The following is a 23707-nucleotide window of genomic DNA, read 5'->3' on the forward strand; positions in this document are numbered from 1 at the left end:
TTAATGAGTCCCTTCTCGTTTGACAGGTGCAAAACATGTCCCAGTCGATAGAGGTGTTGGACAGGCGGACCCAGAGAGACCTACAGTACGTGGAGGGGACTGGAAACAAAATTTAAGCAAGTGGAAGAAAGCCACAAGCAGCACCTGGCAAGGCAGTTTAAGGTATGTCTGCTTTCCAAACTCCTAATGGAGCTGTGGCCAGGGAATTCTCGGGGTGTGCATGGGACTGTGGCCCTGGTTCCCATCAGGGGAACCATCTGTGGGCTCCCCCCTCTCCAAAGCACAACCTGCTCCAGGTTGTGGCATCACATCCTCAGTACATTTTTCTGTAGGGTAGAAGTTTAAATCTCCATGTTCCCACAGCCACAAACCACCTCGGTGCCCCAGCAGGGCAGCGTAGGATGGCTCCATAAGGGGGGTCTGCAGGGAGGCCCTGGGGCAGCTGAGGTCTGGGAGAGGTGGGTTCCCTTCCATGGCCAGGCAGCCTTTCCCTGTGCCACGCCCATGACCCATTTCTTGGGAAAAGCCAGGAACTGGGGCTCCATTTCCATTTCTGCAGCACGTGGCAAACTGCAATGGGCTGTCACCAAACCGCATCCCCCCTTGGGGTGGCTGTAGCAATGGATTAATCACTCAAACATCACCTCCCTCCCCCCAAAAAACCCCAACAGTACAATTATTACAGCTCTCCTCAGGCTGGTGAGCTGCACATCTCCAGGATCTTGTCCAATTTTGAAGGAATGGTGTTGGCAGCAGAGCCAGCACCTTCTGATGGACTCTGTGTGTTGTGTCCTGGTGCCACACAAACGAGGGGTGAAGCTGCCAGCCTTTGGAATGCAGCTGGCACTGAGAGCAGTGGCCAAACCCTCAAGAACTCGGTTGAGAACAAATTGAATTGCCAAAAAGAGTCTGAAATTTTAGTAATGCTTTGGGTTAATAGCTTTAAAAACAAGTTGAGAAGATTTGTAGTGAAATTTGGGGATGTTCCTGATCAGCCACCCAGCTGATTCTCACCCTCATTTTCAGGCAGCTGCCCAGCTGGCTGGTATTTTACAGCAGAATTTTTAATGTTAAATACTTAAATACCAAGATTATATCATAAAAAGCTGGGAAGAAGGTTCTTAAAACTTTTCACCAACTCCACCTCCTCCGCTCCCCATCTCCAGTTACTGCAGGGCCCTAAATTTAGCTCTGCAGTCTGGATGTAAGAACCATCTTTCTGATTTGAGCATGACTTTCTTTTTTATTTATTTGTTTAATTTATTATTATTTTTTTTCCCCTCCATTCTGATGAGTTTAATGCCCCACATCGTCTGCCAGGGAGCTTGCACAGGGGAGTGCAAGTAAATAAAATCAATATATTCCCCATGCACAAAGCACAGGAGGGAAAACCTCCTGACTTAAATAGGAGGGGATGGATGGGAAGGAAAGGAATGAGGCTGAGGACCAATTTCTGATGCTGTTCAGCCCTGAGCTGCTTCAGCAGACAGGCAGATGTCACAGCCCTGGGCGCTGTGAACTTGGCCACTGTGCAGTAGTTTAAGCAGCACCAGGTATTCTGTGTGTACTAACATGCTTCATTAACAGATAGGTGCATGCATATTTATGTCTACTCATTAGCTGCTGGAGCAGAGCATCTTCAACAAAATGCTGCATACCGAGCCTTTAAACGAGGCCCTCATTTAATTTAAAAAAAAAAAAAAAAGGGAAAAAAAATTCATTTCTGCGAATTACATTTGATAACGACTTTGATTTTTATGGTCTGTGCCTAAAAACAGTAAGGAATTTTTGTCTAATTTGCTGCCAAAGCACCATTTTAAAGAACAGCCACAGCATTTTGTTTCTGCTAATGCCAGCATTAAAATGTGAGTGGTTTGGAGCTCTTGTGTTGTTTTTTTTTTCTCTCTTTAGTTCCGTAAGAGTATTTGTCTATGAATGGCTATCTATATAAGGCAGGTTAGTGAGCTAGATCCTCAACAGTATTTCATTTTCTTGCTTACAGGGCTAACTTAAAAGCAAGTTTTTTCAATGCTGCAGTGACTGAAGAAGCAGTTCACTCCCATGTAACCATGAAAAGAGGGCCACAGAGCATTTTGCACCATGCATTGATTTTTTTGATTATTTTCCAAATTAGCACCATATCTCACTAAGGAACCTTGAACCACACAACCAAGATCTTCCTTTGCATGCAATTGTAGATGCATTTCATGAATAGTTTGAAACCCTTGTCAATGCATATATATATATTATTTTCTTTTATTTTTTGGAAAGAAAAAAAAAAAACAACTCTTTGTGTATGTGATCTGAAGCATGTAACCCTAAGATGTTGCATTCTAAAAATGACAAATAAAGGCCTTTCCCAAATATTTTGGTGTTCTGCAGCCTGTTTAATATGTTCTTTCCAAGACATCATTTGGACCAAAATAATAATTAAACTAATTTTAATGCTAATAATTGTGGGATATGAACATTGCGCTCACGTAGGAAGCAACCAGGTCAAGGCAGAGTGTTGCAGATTTTTGCACGCATAGCACTGAACCGAGCTTATTTTAACCTTGCAGGCAATAAAAGCGAAAATGGAGGAACTTAGGCCTTTGATACCAGTGTTGGAAGAGTACAAAGCCGATGCCAAATTGGTATTGCAGTTTAAAGAGGAGGTCCAGAATCTGACGTCAGTTCTAAACGAACTCCAGGAGGAGATTGGCGCCTATGACTACGAAGAGCTTCAGAACAGAGTGTCAAATCTTGAAGAAAGGCTTCGTGCATGCATGCAAAAATTAGGTAGGCTCAGAACGACATGGTGGCACTGGCTAAACACCATCGATGTTAAAAACCTCTCATCCCGTCCGGAGGCAGAGATGCCACTCTGGCCATCTTGTGCCGTGCCCGGCCGGAAGGGATGAGCTGGCACAGCCAGGTTGGATCCTGTAAAGAGCTATGCTATCAGTAACATTCGTCTTGGGAGTAGTCCTGCCGAGGATTACTCGCATGAGCAATGTTGCTCGTGGTGTAAGTGCTTCAGGATCGGGCCCGTGAGTGGGCATGTGGCGCCGGGGGCGGCGTTTGCATAAGCGGCCGGGGCGGATCCGGCTTATGCAAAGCAAACACATGCACCCGTGTTTTGCTCGTGCATCCGCGTCCGACCTTTTTGCTAAGTGCAGCTGGCCCCCAGCAAAGGTCTGTGTGCGTGGAAGGGGGGGTGTGGGGGCTCCGTGACCTGGTCTCCCTGGTTGCCCTTTTCCCTTTTGCATCTTGCAAACCCCCCCATCCCCCGGAGAAGAGCATGGTGGAGCTGGGGCGGGGTCGTGGTGTGGTCCGGACTGTGCAGCTGGGCAGGATGTAAATCTCCCTGTCTCTCCTGTTCCCCAAGGGAGCAGGGATCCCTTTCCATCAGGCTGGTGCTAAACCACCAGAGATTCATCTCTAATCTCATTCGGAGAGTATTAATGGACTGAGGCCCGTGGGTCTGTCGTGGGGAGGCTCAGCTGTCGCCAAACCCAGCGTCTGACCCCAAACAGAGGGGGAAGGAGGGCACTGCCTTCTGCAGCTGCAAGAACTCTCCCCACCATTTGTTGGGCCAGCTCTGACTTGATTTAATTTCTCCTTACATTATTGACTTTCTTGTTACGCAGTTTAGATAATCTAAACGCATTAACTGCTCTGCAGTCTATTTTGGTAGCACATACGAAATTACACTCTCAGGTAACTTCATGGAAGATCAGATCTCTTCTGAGCACTTTATATCCTTGGCAAGGTAATGCTTTGTTTCTCTCTTGGCTCTGGTGGTGGGATTGCTTTTGCTTGTTTCTAGATGCCTCCACAGGTCTGTAAGCAGCCGCTGACCCTCTGTTTCCCTCCGCATTTCCATCCTGCCCTCTGATATCATGTTGATCCCTTACAGGCTCCACCTGACTTGAAATCTCAGAGAGGAAAGTGAATTCCCACCTAAGCCTGGATGCTCAGAGTATTTGAACTATGTATTTGAACTATGAGTGTGCAGAGAGTAAGGCACTGAGGTACCCCTGGGGCAGGTACAACCCCCCTGGCCAAGTGAGAGGGCAGAGCCTGATTTCTCATTTATTAACGAGCGCTGGTGCACCCAGGTTTGGTTTGGGAGTGGGGGAAAGTCACACCACAGCAGGCAACTTTGTCCAGAAACTTTTGTTTTGGTTTGGTTTTTTTAAGATCTTTTTGAGTCTTTATTTGGGCTTTTTTGCTGGGTCCCTTCTCCCTCCTCTTGCTCTCTCTGTGACCGTGGGGTCAGGGCAGCTCCTCTGCCCTGGGATGTTGCAGCACTCCCGGGTGCTTGCAGAGATGGATGCTGTGTCTCACAAAGGTGAGACAAATCCAGGAGGATTTGCTGCTCACCCAGGAGGGTGATTTATTTGGTCACTTAACAGCAAACAGCACGGATTGAATTTCCAATGTTGTTTATGGCTTCGGCGTGTAAACCAGCGAAAATGGTAGTTAATTGAGTTAAATTCAAATAACAACCTTACACTTTGCTGCCACACAATGAGGCCCTGATTGCTGAGGATTTCTGCAGGTTTGCAGCAGGTTGTCTGCTCTGAGGGGTTCACTGATGTTTCAAGGAGCACGTTTGAGCTTAGAGTTGCTCCTGCATGGGCCAGAAATGCTGCTCACCTGGAGCGTGTTCACCTCCTGCAGCTCAGGGTGCCCCAAACAGGGTCAGGGAACTGCTGCAATAAGCACAGGGCAAAGGAAGGGGAAGGATGTGCCATATTCCCATCCAGTTCACCTCTCCCAGGAAGCACTGATGCTCCACAGTGCAGCAGCATTTTCCTTAGACAAGGTCCTGTTTTGCATTTTGGGCTTCCTAAGCATTATTGATGGATCAATAGTGAAAACACTTCCTGACCCTGGCATGTGTGTGAAGGGAAAAAAAAAATCAATAATGGCAGGTTCAATCTGTGTTTCTGTTTACACTCTCAAAGATCACTATTTATACAGGGATTTTAACGTTTCCATTAATGTTCCTAAGAGGAGCCTTGGAGGAGTGGAGAGGTTGTCACTCCTTGGCTCAAGGGGAATTGAGCTCAGGCTCATGTTTGCCTGCCAGCCTAAGCTTGGAAAAAAATCCTGGTGCAGGGATGGGGATAGAGCCCTGCCAGCCTGTCCCTGATGTTTTTGGGATGGGGTGCTCCCAGCCAGGCAACAGAGGTGAAGACAGGGCATCCCCCAGCTGCCACAACCCCATCCCTGCTGTGGAGGGCTGGGACTGGGATGGGGGATGAGACCTTGGCTTCCTGGGAAGCCCCAGCAGGGCAGGATCCTGACTGTGGCAGCAGCAGTCCAAGCAGAACCGTGGAGTCCAGAAGGAGCCGGTGGCTGCGTTGGTGGATAAATTGCTCCTGAGCTGCTAAACATCACTTGTGGGCTGGATCTGAGGAGAAATATGGAGCGGAGGTGTTGGCATCCTGGGAGGATGGTAGAGCTTGTTTTAGCTGGCAGGAGGAAAGCGTGTCTTCTCTTGCTGGAAAATTCCTCTTGCAGTTCGAGGAAGGGGCTGGGGGGGGTTCTGTTCCATGGCTGCTCTGAGGGGCTGCAGGAGGGCAGGACAGAGGCTGGTCAGCCTGGAGGGACACTTGGGGAGAGGCTCATTTGTGCTGTTTTCCAGGAAGAGGGACCTGAATAGCACTGGGGAAAGAGGAGTGAAAACAACTCCTCTGTGATGCCCCAAAAGCTGCTGCTCACAGGCCTCCCCTGTGTCCTGGACTCCTGGACGAGCACCAGGACATGCTTTTCTGTTGCACATTTGTCCCTGAGTGACCTGAAACGTGCCCAGCATCCCATGATCCTGCCATCCCAACAGGAGAGTGGCTTTGCTGCTAAAGGCTCAGCACCCATGGGGGAAAATTGCTGATGATATTCAGTGTGTGGTGTGGATCTCAGCAGGGATGGATGGATGGGTGGGTGAGGATCAAAGGCTGTAGTTGTCCATCCCTGGGTGGTAAGCCCAGGAAAGCTGCAGGGACATGGCTAAGTAGGGACCCTAAAGAAACTTCCCCCCAGCATCTGAGTGCCTGGGATAGATTTACACCAGGAGAGAGAACACCTTGTCCTGTGTAAGAACAACCCTCTTGCATTGCAGAAGAGCTGTTGAGAATGTGCCTCCAGCTATACGTGTAGGAGATGTTGCAAACGACACTAGTTTACTCTTATCAGCTGCTGCTGCTTTATTTTTTTAACTATTTTTTTTTAATCAATGAGCTTTTATACAACACTTCTCTCCAGGGAAATGGAAGGAAGAGATAAAGTGACAGCAGTGTAGGGTTGTGATAATGGCAGGCAGCGCTGAGGCAGATCTGTGATTAGAGGAAGGCTGGACCTCTGCAAGGGGAATTTGCAAGACATTAAAATGTCTTATTTTAACCCATTGCATCCCTTTGCCAACACTTTGGTCTCCCCCTGAGCTGAGAGGTTTTGAGTGCATCAGGTAGGCAGGAGGGCAAATTCCTGTCTGTCGTGTCTCAGGGAGGCCAGGAAAGCTCTCTGCTTTTTGGTGGGATCTCTGTCTGCTGCGGTCTGAAGGCTGTGGGAGGATTGATAGTCCCCTTGGTCATGTCAGGCTGGTGCATATCAAGAATATCTTCATCTGTTTGGTGTCCCAGGATAAGGTGACCCCTTTGGGCACAGCTCAGAGCTGAGGGAGGAGGATGTGTCCCGTGGCTGTGATCAGGATAGAAAGGTGCTGGTGAGAACAGGCTAAGGAGGGAGGCAGCTAAAGAGATTGCAGAGTGTGTGTGTGTTCTGGAAACATTCAAGGTCTGGAATCTATGATTCTATGAAGGTCAGGTTGGACAGGGCTCTGAGCAACCTGATCTAGTTGAAGACGTCCCAGCTCATTGCAGGGGGTTGGTCTAAATAACCTTTAATGGTCCCTCATAACAAACTATTCTATGATTTTACTTGGTAATTTTGAGCAGAATGACCTTGTCCTGAGCTGGCAGAGCTCTGCCTGTGTTTCAGCAGCACCTGCAGGGGCTCCCACCTGCAGCCCCAGCCCTGGGTGCCCTGCTGAGCAGGTACTGCAGTGCAGCTGCAGCTCTGCTGGATCCTCAAACCCAGCACCCAGAGCAGCTGCTCCACCCCAGCACCGCCACCTTCCCCTTCCCAACCTGACAGAGGCTTCCACGTCAAAAAGGAGAAGTCAGGAAATGCTTTCTGAACTTCAGGGGGTGCCTGTCCCCCTGGTGCCACTGGCCTGAGCTTGGCTTGCCCAGGGGATGCTGCTGCAGGACCAGCTCTGCACTGAATGTGGCCAGGTTTTAAATGAGCGCTCCTGTAGCAACAGAGCGTCCAACACCAGCCCCTCCCGAGGCGTCTCTGTCTCTTCACCTGTCATTCCTCACTGCACACATGTTAAAATGTTGGTGATGCAGCAGACTAGTGTGGCAGCTTTGCTGAAACTTGGGGATATTGTTGGAGAAAGGAACTCAGTGTGGCTGCACCTGCTGTGCTAAGCCTGCAGCGTTCTGTAGGAGGCATCTATCCATGGGCATCCCTGGAGGGCTCCTGGGTTCAGTTCTGGGGACAGAACCATGGGTGGGAAAAGAGCTGCCGTGGGCAGCTGGCATGGCAAGCAGGAGGAGAGGTGCTGCTGCTTCCCCTCATAGTTAAGGCTTGAAAACCCAGCAAGGCACTGCACTGGGCTCGAAGATGCACTGAATTTGATAGGTGTGGGGGACCTGAGTGTGCTCCAAACCTGGCTCACAGCACTGAGCGGGCGCTCATCCCTGTTGTGGTGATGCTGAGTCTGGGCAGAATTCCCAGGGTAGCTCCTTAGGGATCCTTGGGACACCCCACCTCCCGCTTCCATCCTGCTGCCTTTGGTTCCTCTCCTGGAGCTGGCTGGGAGGAGGCTGGTGAATTCATTAGTGTCTCCTAAGTGTGCCGACACGACAGGGATCAGAGAAGGTGGCTGGTAGACGCTGGTAAACGGTCTTTGCAGGGACAAGATTTATATTGTGTATCATTTCCCAACTTCTTTTTTTCCTCCTCTACATAACCTGTAACAAATGCATGTTTCCATCAGGGCTGGAATAGACACGTCTGTCTTTTTATCTTGGCTGCACCCACTGTATTAGAGCAGAAATGAGCAGCTATTCAGCTAATTCCTCCACCTGGCTGCTGGATCCTGGCTCACTCCCCTCATTCCCTATTCCGTGACATTCGCAGCCGGGCTGGTTCAGCAAAGCTTGTTTTCCTGAGGACAGTGTGATAAGGACAAACGTTATCAAGAGGCATGAAACAACCAAAAGCATTCAACACTTGTTCTTGACTTAATTCCCTCTAATTAACTAACCGCGGAGCTGCCATCAGCGGGGCAGAGCAGTGGGCAGAGCTGTGGGTGATGGCCGGCTCAGGTGCCCCTCACCGGGGCCTCGGGGCTGATGTGGTGCTCACCAGCCTCCTTCCACTCTTTTCCAGCTTGTGGGAAGCTGACAGGAATAAGTGACCCGATCACAATTAAAACCTCGGGGTCCCGGTTCGGATCGTGGATGACGGATCCTCTCGCTCCCGAGGGAGAGAACAAGGTAAGGCCGCGACAGCTTCGTCTCTGTTCCCACTGACACAACTGAGGGCACTGAAAACTCGTCACAGACACCCAGAGTGCCCTGTGAAGCCTGGGGAAAGTCCTAATTCATCTCACAGGGCTCCCCTGGCCTCCTCTGCAGCGGGAGGGGCTGAGCATCCCACAGGGAGGGAGGATGAGGAGGGGGTGAGCAGACCCACGCAGTGGTCCCTCCCCTGGGCAGGTCAAACTCCTTGCAGTGTGAGCAGTCATGGTCTTAAAAGTGTCACCACGAGGTCTGTGCCCCCCCTCAAAAGGGGGGAAATAATCAAGTATTGGGTTTCTCCTCTGTGTTTGGCAGCCAGGAGGGGGCTGAGGCTGAGCAGAGGGACCCGTGGTCCTGGTCCCTGCTGCTCTTCTCCTGCCAGAGCCTCTGATAATGTCATCTGACTGCATTTGTCCTCCATCCTCCACTTTCATTGTTGTGAGGAATTAACTGACTGCAGCCAGAGAGAGAGATTTGTTTTGCTTTGTTTTGGTCTTTTTTTTTTTTTCCATTCAGACCATTCAATTTTGATCCCAAGGAGGTAGGAGGCCAATAACTGCCTGAAAATCAATCCAGGCTTTCCATGACTGATGGAATGGAAAATATCTCGAGTGTTTGCTGAGGATTTGCAGGCAGCAAAACAAAACAAAAGGCACAGAGCTTGGCTGCATGTAATTCCCTCCTGCATGCAGCATCCTTCATCAAAGGATAAAGGCTCCAGCAAGGGCTATATTGGGGCAGCTATTTTGGGAGCTCTGTAGCTAAGAGAGGACAAGGGATGCTCTGGAGAAGCCACCCCTGGGTGGCTTCTTTGAAGGTGACTTGATTTATTGGGCTCTTTTCCTCCATCAGCCAACTGGTTAGCACTGGTTCCCCAATTCAACACCTCCATATTTTACAGTTATTAAGCAAAACTTCCCCTATATCCCCAGTAAAACCCTGATTGGAGGTGAGATGGGAAGGCTTTACCACATCACATGTTGTTTTGCTCGAGAGAGGGGACAGAATTGTCCCCTTTGGGCTGTGTTTGCTGTGTCCCCTGGCACTGACATCATTTACAGCTGAAGCTGGTTGTTCAGATGCTAAAGATCCTCCATGTCCTCAGAGAGTTTTGTCTCAAACCCCTCTTTTTAATATTTTTTCACCCATGCCTTTTTCTGCAGTGTATTTTTGTCATGCAAATAGACTGTAAACTGTAGCTGAAGCTTCACCAGCGTCTCTGTGTGTCTAATACATAAACCTACTGGGAATTTTATTAGGAGCACACCATTAAGTGAATTTTATTGGCTGCTCAGCAGAGTGGGAAAGTGGAGATGGGGAAAGATGGGCAGTTTATCATCCCCATCCTCTGTCCCCAAGCCCCAGGAGGTGTTTTGTGGCTCACGTGGCCGTTTGTTCGAGTCATGAAACCATGGAACACAACTGGGGCAAACTGTGAGTCCCACAGGAGCAGCCTGGCACGAGGCAGCAGGTGGATGCTGAGTGCTGGGGTTGATGTGCATTGGCAGCAGGAGGTTGCTCAAAGCCAGCTGGTGTGATGAGACGTTGTTCATCCGTCCACCTCCACCTCTCCAAAGCATGGAATGCTCTGGGGTTCTGCCACCCTGCAGCCCCAGCGTGGTGACGTGGGGTTGTGCTGGGCTTCTGTCTAGAAGCTGAGCACAACACGCTGGTGTATTGAAGTTTTAATAACAGATAATGAAACGGGAGCAGCAGAGAGACAATTTGGTCTTGGATTTGTTTTTTTTTTTTCCCTGTAATTTCCCAAGCTGGTTTAGTTGAAGGCATTTCACTGCCAGCTTTCCCAGGCTGCAGACACTTCTGTGCCGTGGGCTCAGGGGTGTGTGTGGGTGTTCTCTGGTGCTTTTGCAGACATCCCTCAAGCCCACCAAGGTGTGAGAATCAGAGCCATTTGCCACATGTTCATTCCCCACCTCTGCAGTGTTTCCAGGGAGGTAACGCTGGAGGGCTGAAGTTCCCTACAAAGTTTTTGGAGACCCCACTTGGCCTTTCAAAGGCAGCAGCCAAATGCTGGTTTGTTCTTCTCAGGGACCCTGGAGACAGTCACACTGCAGAGATAACACTGTCAGATGCTGCAAAAGAAATTTGCACTACATCACCCAAATCTGCAGCCTTAAAGGCTTCCCTCTTGCTAAATTTACCTTTTCTCCTTCCTAAATTTACCTTTTCTCCTTCCTAGACAGTTTTTACCGAAAGCAGCTCTCTTATTTTTAGGCAGTTACTGCATCCATAATGTCATCACTGCCTGGATATTTCTTCTGGATATTAACTGCACAGCTTGGTCATTTGCCTCGGAATTGGTTTCATATAACAAAAGCTTTTTTTTTTTTAGGAGTCTAGACAGTGTCCCCAGTGAACTGGCACTTAAATGATGATCTAAAATCTCGCCCCAATCTACCAATAGCAAGATTTAGATGTCTCTCTCTCTCTCTTATATTTTAGCAGCCTTGGTTTAAGCTTTTGATGCAGAAGTGTATGATTTTTAAGCCAATATGGACTTTGCCTGAATTTCCTTGACAATGAGTGATTGCATCCCTCTCTCCTGCATGCCAAATTAATGGAGTTAGGCACAGCAGCTGGGATAATTTACTGAGTGCTACCACGACGGGGCTTACGGGAAGCAAAAGCAGCATCAACGTAAAATGCTGGGTTTAGCCAGGGAAGAGATGTTAATTGCCCTCTGGAAGGATGGTGCCAATCACGCAGCTTTCCCAGGGGAGCACTTAAGCTCTCGTGCTCCTGGGGAGATACCAGGCTACCCCCTGGGAAAGCTTTGCTATTCAGCTGATTTCTTGGCTGATTTGGAGTTTCAGAAATTGGGGTTATTTCTGGACAGGTGTTGGAGGCATCGTTGGATTCAAGGCCAGGTTGGACAGGGTTTGGAGCAACCTGGTCTAGTGGAAGGTGTCACAGGGGGTGAGTTTTAAGGTCCCTTCCAACCCAAACCATTCTGTGATGATTCCACGATTTCTCGCTCTGGGTTTCTCCCCCAGCCCGGTTTTTAGGGTGATGTGCAAAGGTCTCAGCCGGTCTCTGCTGTTTTCTAACCCCCCTGTGTTCCCGTTGCTCGCCCAGGTCTGGTACATGGACAGCTACCACAACAACCGCTTCGTGCGCGAGTACAAATCCATGGCAGATTTCATGAACACTGACAACTTTACCTCCCACCGCCTCCCTCACCCGTGGTCGGGCACCGGTCAAGTGGTCTACAACGGCTCTATTTACTTCAACAAATACCAAAGCCACATAATTATCAGGTTTGACTTGAAAACAGAGACCATCCTCAAGACCCGCAGCCTGGATTATGCCGGCTACAACAACATGTACCACTACGCCTGGGGCGGCCACTCAGACATTGACCTCATGGTGGACGAGAACGGGCTGTGGGCCGTCTACGCCACCAACCAGAACGCGGGGAACATCGTCATCAGCAAGCTGGACCCCAACACCCTGCAGAGCCTGCAGACCTGGAACACCAGCTACCCGAAGCGCAGCGCCGGGGAGGCCTTCATCATCTGCGGCACCCTCTACGTCACCAACGGCTACTCGGGGGGCACCAAGGTGCACTACGCCTACCAGACCAACGCCTCCACCTACGAGTACATCGACATCCCCTTCCAGAACAAGTACTCCCACATTTCCATGTTGGACTACAACCCCAAGGATCGGGCTCTCTACGCCTGGAACAACGGGCACCAGATACTTTACAACGTCACCCTCTTCCACGTCATCCGCTCCGACGAGTTGTAGTCCCGCCCCTTGTTTAGAGACCGGTTTAGAAAAAAAGAAAAAAAAATTAAATAAATGAAATAAACGTGAAAAGGATTAAAAAAGAAAAAAAAAAAGGGGAGAAACTTAATTTAAAAAAAAAAAAAAAGCTAATAAGGAAACACACTTTAAATAAGTAAATATATAAACAGCTGCCAAAATTAAGACCAACGTCATGGAGGATAATTCAGCATAAACCTGACAGATCAGCATTACCTCTACATTTCTAGAAGTCTGGCTCTGTGTTATAGACTAACGAGTCACCATGTACTTGCAGCTGGAACTGCACTCAGAGAACCACTTAAGTTTGGGGTTTTGTTTTGTTTCTGTTCTGATAGCAAACCTATAGTACATACTAAAGCAGTAAGGCAATGACTGTTGGAAGTTTATCCTTGGGAGACTCGCTCTCTTCTGTGTGTGGGTTGCATGGACATTCCCCCGGCGTCACGGTCAGCTGTGATGGATGTGTGATTTGTATTTTTAAGCAGAAAAAGCTGACCCGTGAGGAGCTCTCGCTGTCTGAACAAGACCTATCACAGGTTAGTTTTCTTCGCCTTCCATTGCAGCTACTGTCTCTCTCAACTGTGTTCTTGTCACTTAGATTAACTGTGCTGAGACCCGAAGTAGCTCATGGATCTGTGTCTTAGTAACTATTAAACACGATGGTTTAAGTATGTATTATGAACAAGTTGTTGTACCCATATTGTTTGAACTTATGTATTCAGCAAATATATTGTATAATGTATGTCTGTTATTTACCAGAGGTGGCAAAACTTTGTATGTCCAGTTTATGCAATGAATGTTGTAAATGCAATGATGTAGTTTGGATTAATAAATGATGGTTTTTGTTTCTAAAAAGAAAAAAAAAAAAGATCAGTGTTCACCCTTATACACAGATAACCAATTTCATGTTGATAATTACGAGAATATTCTCTTACTGTTATACTATCTACATAGCATTATGGTGGTTGGAAATTGCTTCTGTGGAAATTCTGTGGCAGCAGATTCCCATGGGAAGCTTTGTTTATGGAAGTGTGAAGGTAATTAATTTTTTTTAAGAGGAAAACTTTGTACTATCCACAGTTATCTAAGGAACAATAAAAATATTAGGAGACTTCCCTGCTTTGTTTATTGTCTTCTCTGTACGAGTGAGCGAGTGCAGGGGAGGGATAACAGGAGTTATTGTGGGGTTTTCTGGGTAAATGTTGAACAGCCATCCTGAATTTCCTTCCAGGGAGTATTGCTGCTGCTGGGAGCTGGAGGGGCTGGGAGAATGGAGGGTTTGTCTCTCTGCTTTAGAGATTCCCTTTCTGTTTGCATTTGGAGCAGACATGGCCTCAAGGAGCTAAAATCCTGCTCTGCTCCTGCAGCTGCATCACTGTTGGTGCTGTGGACAGGGGTCCACCCACCCCAGGACTGACAGTGTTTGGTGTTGGTGCCTCAACAGGAGGAAATGGTGTCACCTGTTACCTTCACTGGAGCTGGAGACACAGTGCCTTGGACCGCTGAGGGCAACTGGATCATTTCCCTTCTCGGATGCTTGGAGTGCCCCCCGTCCTGAACTCACCGCGGGCTCGTGCAGGTAAAAATGTCCTTCCATTCAATGTAGCCAGCACTTAAAATGAGTGACTGTCACTGCTGGGGTGTGAGCACCCAACACAACCCTTCCCCCTGGTTTGGCCAAAGCAGGGCCCTCGCAGCCCTGCAGGATGCAGCAGTGCAGCAGCACACACCCTGAAACCATCCCAGGCACTTTCCCAGCTGAACTCTCTGACATTTCTTGATACTTTGAAGCTTAAGACACTGTATGTTAATATGTCCCTCCCAACCACCTTTGATGACTCCTGCACTTCCCTGCTCTCCCCTTACACCCTTCCACAGTATGTTGTCACCAGGACAGGGCTTGTTTTACTGGGAACCCAGCACCACCAGCAACTTCATTCTACTGCCACTGTCTGGGGTGAGATGGGGGGTCCCACCTCCCTCTGGCGTGAGATGTGGGGTCTTATCCCTCCCCTCCACCTCAATGAGAGCATTGTTTAGCAATTCCCACACCACAGCCAGCTCCAGGTGAAGGGACAGGACTTTTCCTCCCCCTCACTGCCCACCCAGGGAGCCCCTTGAGCTGGATCTGGGGTAACTGGTACCAGTGCAAGCTGCAAAGGGCTCTCTGGTGCATCACCAGACCCTCGTTGTCTCCTTTCCACACAGAGCAGCAAGTGACCGTGTTTAGCACCACCAGAGAACCTGATTTTTCAGCCACATGGCCTGATGATGCTCAGCCTTCAGACTCGTCAGACGGATGCACGAGGGCCCCTGGAAGGAGCCTGGATCACCAAGGTCAGGAAATTGAATATAAGCAATTGGTGTTTGCTGCAAACTGCACATACTCATTTCAACCTCTTGGCCTTTGTTGCAGTTCCCTGCTGGGCTCTTCAACGGGAGGAGGGAAAGGAAAAAAAAAAAAAGAGTGGTGTAATGTGGTTTCTCAGAGCTGGATTAAACCACAAGCAAGGAGCAATCCTCCACACGTAGATGTCTGAGGCAGTTACACAGGGCTGAGCTGCTGCCCTGTGTCAGCACTGCTGCTCTCACTGAAGTGCTGGCTGAATGCAGAATGGGGACAGCTCTCTGAGGACTTGTTTCCCTGCTACACGCTGTATTTCCAGCCAGGTTTGTGGAGAACTTCGATATTTAGCAGTGGTTTTCCCCCCAGGAAGCTAAAAAAGGGGGCTGGAGCCCCACGGTGTAATTGGCAGAAATACTGATCTTTGGTAGGCAAGAGAAATCTGTTATGCCAAAAAGCAGGAAGGCACCTGCAGTAATTTCTATTTACTTAATGTATTTCTTCAGAGCAAACTCATTGAAGGGCAGCATGGGTTTTTTTGTAAGGTTTAGAGCTGGATCCAGCAACGCTGCAATTAGTGGGATGGAAGCTGATGCTGACACCAGGGCTGGGCTTGGCTGAGCCAGCTCCTGCCCAGCTCCTCAAGAGCTTCAGGGTGATTCCCATGCACAGCCTTGCCATGGATGTGAATCCTGGCTGGACCACGCACTGAATTGCTTTTTGGTGTAGATTATTGCCCCAGCAGCTGGGCTCGGTGTCCTCTGTCCTGGGAGATGTGTTAATGACCCTGAACACCAGACAGTTCTTCTCTAAGACCTCTGCAGGTGTTCACAGAGTTTGTCCCAGCCAATCTGTCCAGCTTGGGGGAGATGTTTCAGGTAGACCACCACAGCACATGGCAGGGCACCACCTGAATCTGTCAGCAACCCGTCCAGGCACACTGCCACACACACACACAAATTACCCAAAGTCAGCTTGGTCATTAGGCCAGATTTGAGGACAAAAGAACACGTTTGCTTCAAAACATTGATCGGCAAAAATAAATCGAATTACAGAAAGGCAAAATAATGCTGTTTGCTTTAGGGCACAGCTACATTTAGATTCTAATTTTCCTAGTGCAATTCATTTAAGATAAGACTCCACAGCACAAAATGTCCTTGAACACAACAAAGACAGAGCAGCTTCTCTGTAACATGTACCCAAAGTTAATGAGATGAGAAAAGTGCTTTAAGGGGTGTACCTTTGTCCTATTTGCCTGTAGTGCAATATTCTATAAATGGATGCCATATGGTCATATACTTAATGGTATGTATTACTTTGGAAGTGGATGAGCCACTCAAAGGCAAGTACGTCCCAGAGGATTGCTTTCTATAGCCTATGACTTAATTATTTGATGCACGAGGATTGTTGGTCCAAATTTAGTTCTGGGAGTCAGCGAGCTACTTCAGAGAAACATCTGACCATACTTCTGTGTGTGTGTTTAGGTGTTGTTAATATTTCACAAGGCATTAATCTGAAAGCACTGTGCTGGGGATTCGTGAGGGTCTGGTGCAGAAGACAGGTCCTGCTCCCAGCCCCACCAGCCGTGCCAGTCCCGGCTCCATGGCTGAGACAGATGTGATTGAGAGGGACTTCTTACAAGGACATGGAGGGACAGGGCAATGGGGAATGGATTTAAACTGAAATGGCGGCAATTTAGATTAAATATTAGGAAGAAATTCTTCCCTGTGAGGGTGGGGAGGCCCTGGCACAGGTTGCCCAGAGAAGCTGTGGCTGCTCCATCCCTGGAAGTGTTCAAGGCCAGTTTGGACAAAGATTGGAGCAACCTGGGATAGTGGAAGGTGTCTCTACCCGTGGCAGGGGGTGGGACTGAATGACCCTTAAGGTCCCTTCCAACCCAAACCATTCTATGATTTAATTTTGCCTGTCATTCCATTGCTGTCCTTCATCCTGTGACTCAGATGGACCAATGCTCTCCAGCTGGTTCACACCTGCCTTGGGATGACAGGGGTACCTGATGGGATTTGCTCTCATTCTGCAGTTCACCTTTTCTACCCTTGGCTCTGATACAACTCCCTTCCCTGGAGCCCTCATGCCCATCCCAGGGGATGCCTGGATAGCTTTTGGGCAGGGTAGGACACGAATGCAGCACAGATGTTTGTCTGCCCAGCTCAGACACAGCCACCACAACTCCCTGCACCTCATCACTGGGATACTTGTGCCATTCTCCAGGCCATGCTTATCCACAGGTGTAACTGGTTCTGTGTGCAGGGTAGAGCCTGACCCGTGGAAACTGGAGCTCATCCTTCCCCCACCAGTGGGGAGGCCCACAGGAACAGCAGTGGGCTGTGAAATGCAGCTTTGGGCTGTGAAATGCAGCTCAGAACTTCAAGAGCACTTACACAGACTGTCCCATGAATTAAATGAAGCTCACTCAGCACCTGGCCTAAAACCCAGGCAGAAATACTGGCTGTTGCTTAGCATCATCACAGCACCGAGAGCTAAAAATTTTCCTTTCTTCCTTTGCTGTTACTTCCCTGACCTTCATTAGTTCTGCAAGCACCGAGTGCTGAGCCCATATGGAGACAGTTATCATAAAAAACTGAATCCTGGCCCCTTAATTAGCTCCTCATTATCGGAGAGCTCCATACTGAAGCATTAAGAACTTCCGAAGCAATTTGTTGAGTTTCCAATTAAAACTTTTTAGAATTGTTGAGCCTTTTAATACTTTGTGTTTACAAATTGCCTTGGACCTCCACCAATACACACATTTCCTTCACTGGGGAAATATAACCGAGGAGCTGATGGTTATTAATATAAAATCCTTGGGTTTAATAAAGCCATAAACCATGTCAGTGAAGCTGCTCTTTTTATACCTGATACAATAGAGATGGCTCTGAACGAGTGTAGAGGAGTTAGAATCATTAAGAGGGCAATTAAAGGCTGATTTCCTAGTAGCTCCACTTTTATAGCACTGTAAAAACAAATGTACACATCCCTCTTTATATTAATTTACCTTGGATATGCTCCTGCCAGCTGACAGGTACCAAGACCCTCCGTTTCAGCACATTGCAGGATCGGGACCATCATGAATAAATAAAAGCCAGATGGGCATGGATTATATTCACGGTATCACACAAGCTGTGAGCTGGAGGAGTGCAGCTACCAGATATGAACACAGAAGAAAAATGGGTCTCCTATGAAGCATGGAACTGCACAGGCTTCCCCTGGGTTCCTCAGGTGAATCTGTGGCCTGATCTACTGTGGTGGCCAAAAAAAATGGGGAGGTGGGAGGGCCTCTTGACAAGCCCAGGGATGGGCTCTTCCTAAAATCTGCAGAGCCAACGTGAAGCAAGGGGAGCAGCAACGTCTCTGCTGACCTGGAGAGGGATTAAATGATTTGTTTAAAACCTCTTAAACATGGTTCCCAAGCCATTTGGAAAGAATGGTCACCTTCACACTGCATCCAAGGAGCATAAAGGAGGGATGCAGTTGTTTGAAGCAGAACAGCCCTCAGAGCTTTAACTAACCCCCAACGGCTTCTTCCTCCTGTAAAACAGTCCCAGGTCCTCCAGGAAGAGTAAGTTCATGGCTGTTAGGAGTCTGTTGTGTACCATCACAGGAGGACATGTACCACCAAGGGAAGTGGCTTTGGTGTGTGGCAGATCTGTGCAAGCAATGACAAACAGCCCTGACACGACCTGAGCTGGGACTTTGTTCTCAGCCTGTGCCGAGGACTTGTGATGATACAGTACTTATGTTCTTGGGGACGTTGTAAAGCCATGAGCTGATATCTATTGAACATGTCATTTGTATTCCCACGCTGGTTTTTAAGCAAATCTGTCAAATAAAACCAAAAAAAGAATGAGAAGAGGAATGCAAGGGAGGGATTACATAAGGAATTGGCTGCGCTGGCAGCCGTGGTCACTCCGGGTGCTGGTGAGTCCGTGGCTCTGGTGTCCTCTGAGAGGAGGGAGAAATGTCCCTCAGAAGCAGGTCTGGAACAGGGATCAGCATCCCAGACCACCTGCTGGGACCCCAGCAGGGGCTCAGGGCCATAGGTTTGGCCATAGTCTGCTGCTTCCCTCCTGGTCCTCAGCATCCTCCCAGCTCTGGGGCTGCTTTGCAGTGGATCAGCTCCCTCTCAACAAACAAGCTCTCAGCTCCTTCCCACCCTCCTGCTGGCTTTTTGATCTGGCTTTTAAAGACATCATTACTTTTCAGGATAATTTTTTCGTTTGGCCCATTTTGGCACTTTCTGAGCAGCCAGCTACTGAAAAAGAAGGTGTCTTCAGGCAGATCAGCAACGTGGGTCCTTCCTCAAACGCTCACAGTGAGCCCCCAGCACCACAGGCAAGGGACCTTGGGGAGAGGAAACATAAATCTGCCATCTGTGGCAATTTAGCATTTACCAGTCATATTGCACCAGGGCACTGTCACTTTGAATGAATGTAAAAGCACTTCCTCTGCATGGCCTGAACAGTCTCCCTTTCCCATCAAATTGGCCATGGCATGCTGTAATAAAATAGACATACTGAGGCTGCAAAGGGTCACTCGGGGGGGGCTGGCATTAACTCAGGGAGGTCCCCTTTTGAAGAAGGCATTCAATTAAAGTTTTATTGCAATTCTGCAGTGTGAAGCCGCAAGGAGGAGGCTCAGTAGCTGTGCTGGGATTTTAAATTAGCAGCTGAGTAGGAATTTGCCAGTGATCCTGGGCGTGAGCAGCAGAGAGTCAACTGTGCTCCACTGCAGGAGCAACATCCAGGGAAAATACAGTGGTGGAACTGTGCACTTGGCTTGGCTTTGTATGACTTGCAGGATGAGCAAGGAATAGCGTGGGATCAACTGGGAGCAAACATTGTGGAAGGATGAAAGGATCTGCCATGGTGAGAGGCACAAGGGGTGGCTCTGGGAGCTGGGGCTCAGCCAGCGCTTTGGAAGATGAGATTTGGGTGAGTCCTGCAATCCAGGAGGAGTTTGCCTGAAGAAAAGGTGTTAGGTTAGGCCCACTGCCTTTGAGCACAAATATTTGTGCTCTCCAACAAGATTTCCTCTTGCAAACAGCACTTGAGAGCTGGCAGCCTTCAGCCAGCAGCAGAGAAACGCTTCCAGACTCCCACCTTTCCTATCAGTTATGTCATTTCCCCTGAAAAATCTGGAAGAGTCAGCACATCTCATGGATGCAGCAGTGTCCAGAGGTATTTGGGATTTGCAGTGAATGGAGGCAAACAGGGATGTGATCCTCTGATACAGTGATGATGGAGATGATCATACCAGGCCAGGTGTGTGCCTGTCTTCTTGCTGGACACAGGGCTGGGTGCTGGCTCTCCTCTGCACATTTTAGGATCCCTGGCCAGGAAATCAGCCTCAGGAAATGCAGGGCATTGTGCAGGAGGAGATCCCCGAGTCGTGGACATGTTAAGGACACAGGTTTGCATGGATGCTCAGGTGCAGGGCTTTGGAGCACAGCCCTCGCCACTGCAATGCCAGAGGAGGGTGAACTGCTGCAAAGGAGCAGGGCTCTGTGCCCAGCTTTCAGCCATAACACTCGCTTTCAAAAACTCAATCAAGCGGTGTTTTGCACAGGAAAAACTGTCAGACGTTTAATTACCAGCCATCGTTACTGCGTTACCATAATGTGAGCGAATCGGCGCTGCTCTGCCACCGCCAGATGTTCACACTCCGGCTCGTTACAGCGGTGATGAGCTCGGTGCTTGATGAGCTCGGTGCTGCCCGGTCCCGGCTGGGAGCCAGGGCCAGCAGCCCCTGCCTGGGGCACGCACAAAGCCGGGATAAAGAGCTGTAAAGTGTTCCAGCCTTCGGCGTAAAAATAGCCTGTGCAGTTAAAGCAGATGGGCTAAAAACCTGCGGAAGGGCAATCAGCCCTCACGCACCAGGGCTCATGAGGCTTGTCAGCTAAGGGTCAGGAAGAAATTTGTCCTGGGGGTGATGGTATCTAATGGACTGTGTTAGGAGCTGAAATGCTCGGCTGAGAACATGCTGCTGGAAAACAGGCTGCCAGACCTGACAGTCCACAGCGTTGCTCTGCTACGTTTTTGTATTTTAAATATTAAATGCTGTGTTAATGTTGTGGTTGCCACCTGGTAAGTCAACATCGCAGGTCCTCTGGCAGGTCGAACACCCACCTCGAGCGCTGCAGAAAAGTGCTGGGGGTCGGCGTGGTTTGGGCTGGGTTTGGTTTCATGGAATCACAGAATGGTTTGGGTTGGAAGGGAGGTTAAAGACCCTCTCATTCCAATCCCCCTGATGTGGGCAGGGCCAACAGGTTGCTCCAAGCTCCACCCAGCCTGGCCATTTGCAGCTCACACTCGGTGAGGGCATAAAATGGGTGGTGGCCCATTATTTCCCCAAAATGCTGATGAAAGGAATAGAGGCACGTCCCGGGGGATGGGCCACCAATGGCTTGGGAACACACCCAGTGATGTCCCTCAGCGAAGAACAAGAACTGCAAGTAAGTGGAGGGGAGAAAAAGTACAAAACCAGGGAACTTGGATCACTTTATCCCATAGCAACAAGCCCATTCAACAGGAGGAGCGTGTTCACAGCAGAGCCCTAAAAAAAGGAGCTGTTAAAATAAACATTGGCATATCTCACACCTCCCTCTTCCCTGAAGGATGCTCCCTGGAAGCACATGTGGACAAACTAGGGAAGGGAAGAGAAGGAAAATAGTCATGAAGGGGAAGATTAGAGGTATTCTAATTAAGTGCTGAAATTAATCTCTGTTTCTTTCACTTTCTAACATGTTTAATTGTTCAGGTGTCTCTGTTGTTCACTGATGAATCCAGCAGCCTCTTTCAGAGCAGCTGGTCATATTATTCCTTTGCTTAACCATAGCATAAAAAACCCCAGGAGTTTCCTGTGAAGCTTTTGCCCTACATATCACATGTCATATTTTAGGCAGGTAACAAAGAGGCCCTGTAACCTCTCTGTGAGCACCCTTCTTACACCACCTTCAAGGTGGACAGGTGGTTTCAGGGGGGTTTTCCCTGCTTTTTTTCTGTGTTATCTTGTTATGTGGAAGGATAAAAATATCCCATCTTTCTTCTACAAACCGAAATAAGATTCCTAGAGCCTTTACAAGCTTGTGTTGCCCCTGCTCAGGACCTCCTGGGGTGGATGCTCTGAGCAACAAAGGTCTCTGCTGTGGGTAATCCACATCCCTTCACTCTGGGCATGCAGCCCCTCACAGGTAGAGCTGGGAGGGTGCACCTGCCTCTTGGGAACCCCCAAATTTCCTACATGCATGCAGATATCACACAGTGCCATCAAATTGCCTCCAGTGACACCACAGAGCCGAGCAGAGTCACATATGTACGTGCTGCTCTCAGGGGAAATCCAGGCCAATGTGATTTTACAGTCAGCATCACTTTGCATTTCCATTCCTTCCTCTTTTCCCTCTTCTTGTTTTTATCTTTGCATCACAGGAGGCCAAAACACCAACGTGTCACCGTCACCGCAGAGCAGCTGAAAATGTGACATGATTAGAGATCAGGGCAGTAATGAGACAGTTTATCTTCCCCACACATATGGCACTGGGTGAGCCACTGGGAAATAAAAAAAGCTTCGATAAATCATATTGTCCCTGCCATGGAAGCAATAACACCAGCAACCCCAGGAAGAGGGAGAAGTTTGCTCTGACACCCATTCCCAAGGTGTCCTGGCTGCAAGCCTGGCACTTGGAGGCCTCATTCCTATTGAATTCATTCCTGTGCTGGAGTTTGGACTGTTCTTTTATTATTTTAGGAGCTTTTACCCCGGGGAGCTGTTTGACTCCATAATGGGGTTGTTTGCTTGAGGAAGGCTGGTTTGTAAGGGGAGGCAACACGTGCAGTGCAAGGCTAGCCAAGCTTTTCCTTGCTAAATCACCATTTCTCACTGAAAATACAGATGCAAGAGACTTTATCCAAGCCCTAAATCCAACTGCTTTGGAGGAGCACCGAGCTGGGCTTGACGAGGAGATGGGAGCAGGGTGGTTTGTAACCTCCACCCCATCCCACCAGGTACTGCTGGGGGATGGCACAGCTCTCTCTGCCCCTCCAGCAGATCCAACTCTGCAGGACAGACCTCCAGCCAAAAGCTGCAGGTTGGACATTCCACCTGCTCTTGCATAATCAATTACTGGGGCTGAAGAAAAGAAACTCATAACGACTTCCCACTCACACATCGAACCCCCTACAAATGGCTTCTTGCCCTGGTGGAACAGAATATTGTGAGAGCGCCAGAAATAGGTAGCAATCAGATAATGCTGCAACCCACTCCCATCTGCCATCAGAGAAAAAAATCCTGCCCAAGTGAAAGCAAGGAAGAGCCGGGAGGAATCGCCGAGTCCCGCACTGTGCCCTGGGCATCAGCACCTGCTTCGTGTTCCACACTCTGCCCTTGGAATGGGATGGGCAGCACTTTTTCCCGAGCCAGGAGGAACTGCTGGTTGCAAATGAAAGCGCTGGAATGCTGGAAAGACATCTGGCTGACAGAGCCATGCGTTTCCTTTATAATGTGATGTTGGCAACGTTATATGAAAACATTGATGAAAAATGAAGCCAGGCACTGGGGGAAATGTGTAAAACTTTGTGGTTCAGTCTTGCATCACTTTGAGCATGACCGAGCGGGTTCAGTGTGTAAAACAGCAAGGGACCAGTTCTGCTGCTGGAAAAAAAATCAGCAAAAATGTGGGGGCTCTGCCCATGCACCAGCTCCTCCACTGGGTGATGGACCAGCCTTGGAGTCCTGCTTGGGGGAGCTGGGACATCAACCCATGGCTTGATGCAGACCAACACCTCTCAGGACCCAAATGTCCCCAGGTTGCATCGTGTCCAGATCCTTAGGGTGGCACAGGTAACCTGCCCAATTGAGCTGGGTGGGGTTGGATTGGGCTAAGCAAGGGTGAGGATACCCCCATCACATCCCTGAGCTTGCAGGTGCTTATCTGGGCTTGCTAATGGGGTGTTGGATAAATGACTTCAGCTCT

At 49.0% G+C, this 23707-nt stretch overlaps 1 protein-coding gene and 2 long non-coding RNA genes across 4 annotated transcripts in view; all 3 read left to right on the forward strand.

Annotated features, from left to right (window-relative positions):
- OLFM1 (olfactomedin 1) overlaps positions 1-13489 on the forward strand; it is a 28138-nt gene extending 14649 nt beyond the window's left edge. For both annotated transcript variants that reach the window (XM_017810275.1, XM_017810274.1), the window contains exons 4-6: positions 2562-2781; positions 8452-8558; positions 11679-13489. In XM_017810275.1, coding sequence (XP_017665764.1) covers positions 2562-2781; positions 8452-8558; positions 11679-12353 — 1002 coding nt within the window. In that variant the 3' untranslated portion in view covers positions 12354-13489. The remainder of the gene's footprint in view (positions 1-2561; positions 2782-8451; positions 8559-11678) is intronic.
- Positions 74-2356, forward strand: LOC108495042. Its single transcript, XR_001874007.1, has 2 exons — positions 74-162; positions 2003-2356. It is a non-coding gene; the product is annotated as an uncharacterized LOC108495042 (long non-coding RNA).
- A 331-nt stretch (positions 13490-13820) lies between the features above and the next one.
- On the forward strand, positions 13821-23241 carry LOC108494917. Its single transcript, XR_001873984.1, has 3 exons — positions 13821-13953; positions 14583-14711; positions 22164-23241. It is a non-coding gene; the product is annotated as an uncharacterized LOC108494917 (long non-coding RNA).
- Positions 23242-23707: the final 466 nt, after the last annotated feature.

The sequence above is a fragment of the Lepidothrix coronata genome, unplaced genomic scaffold (assembly GCF_001604755.1).
Source record: "Lepidothrix coronata isolate B3197 unplaced genomic scaffold, Lepidothrix_coronata-1.0 Scaffold28, whole genome shotgun sequence".
NCBI lineage: Eukaryota > Metazoa > Chordata > Aves > Passeriformes > Pipridae > Lepidothrix > Lepidothrix coronata.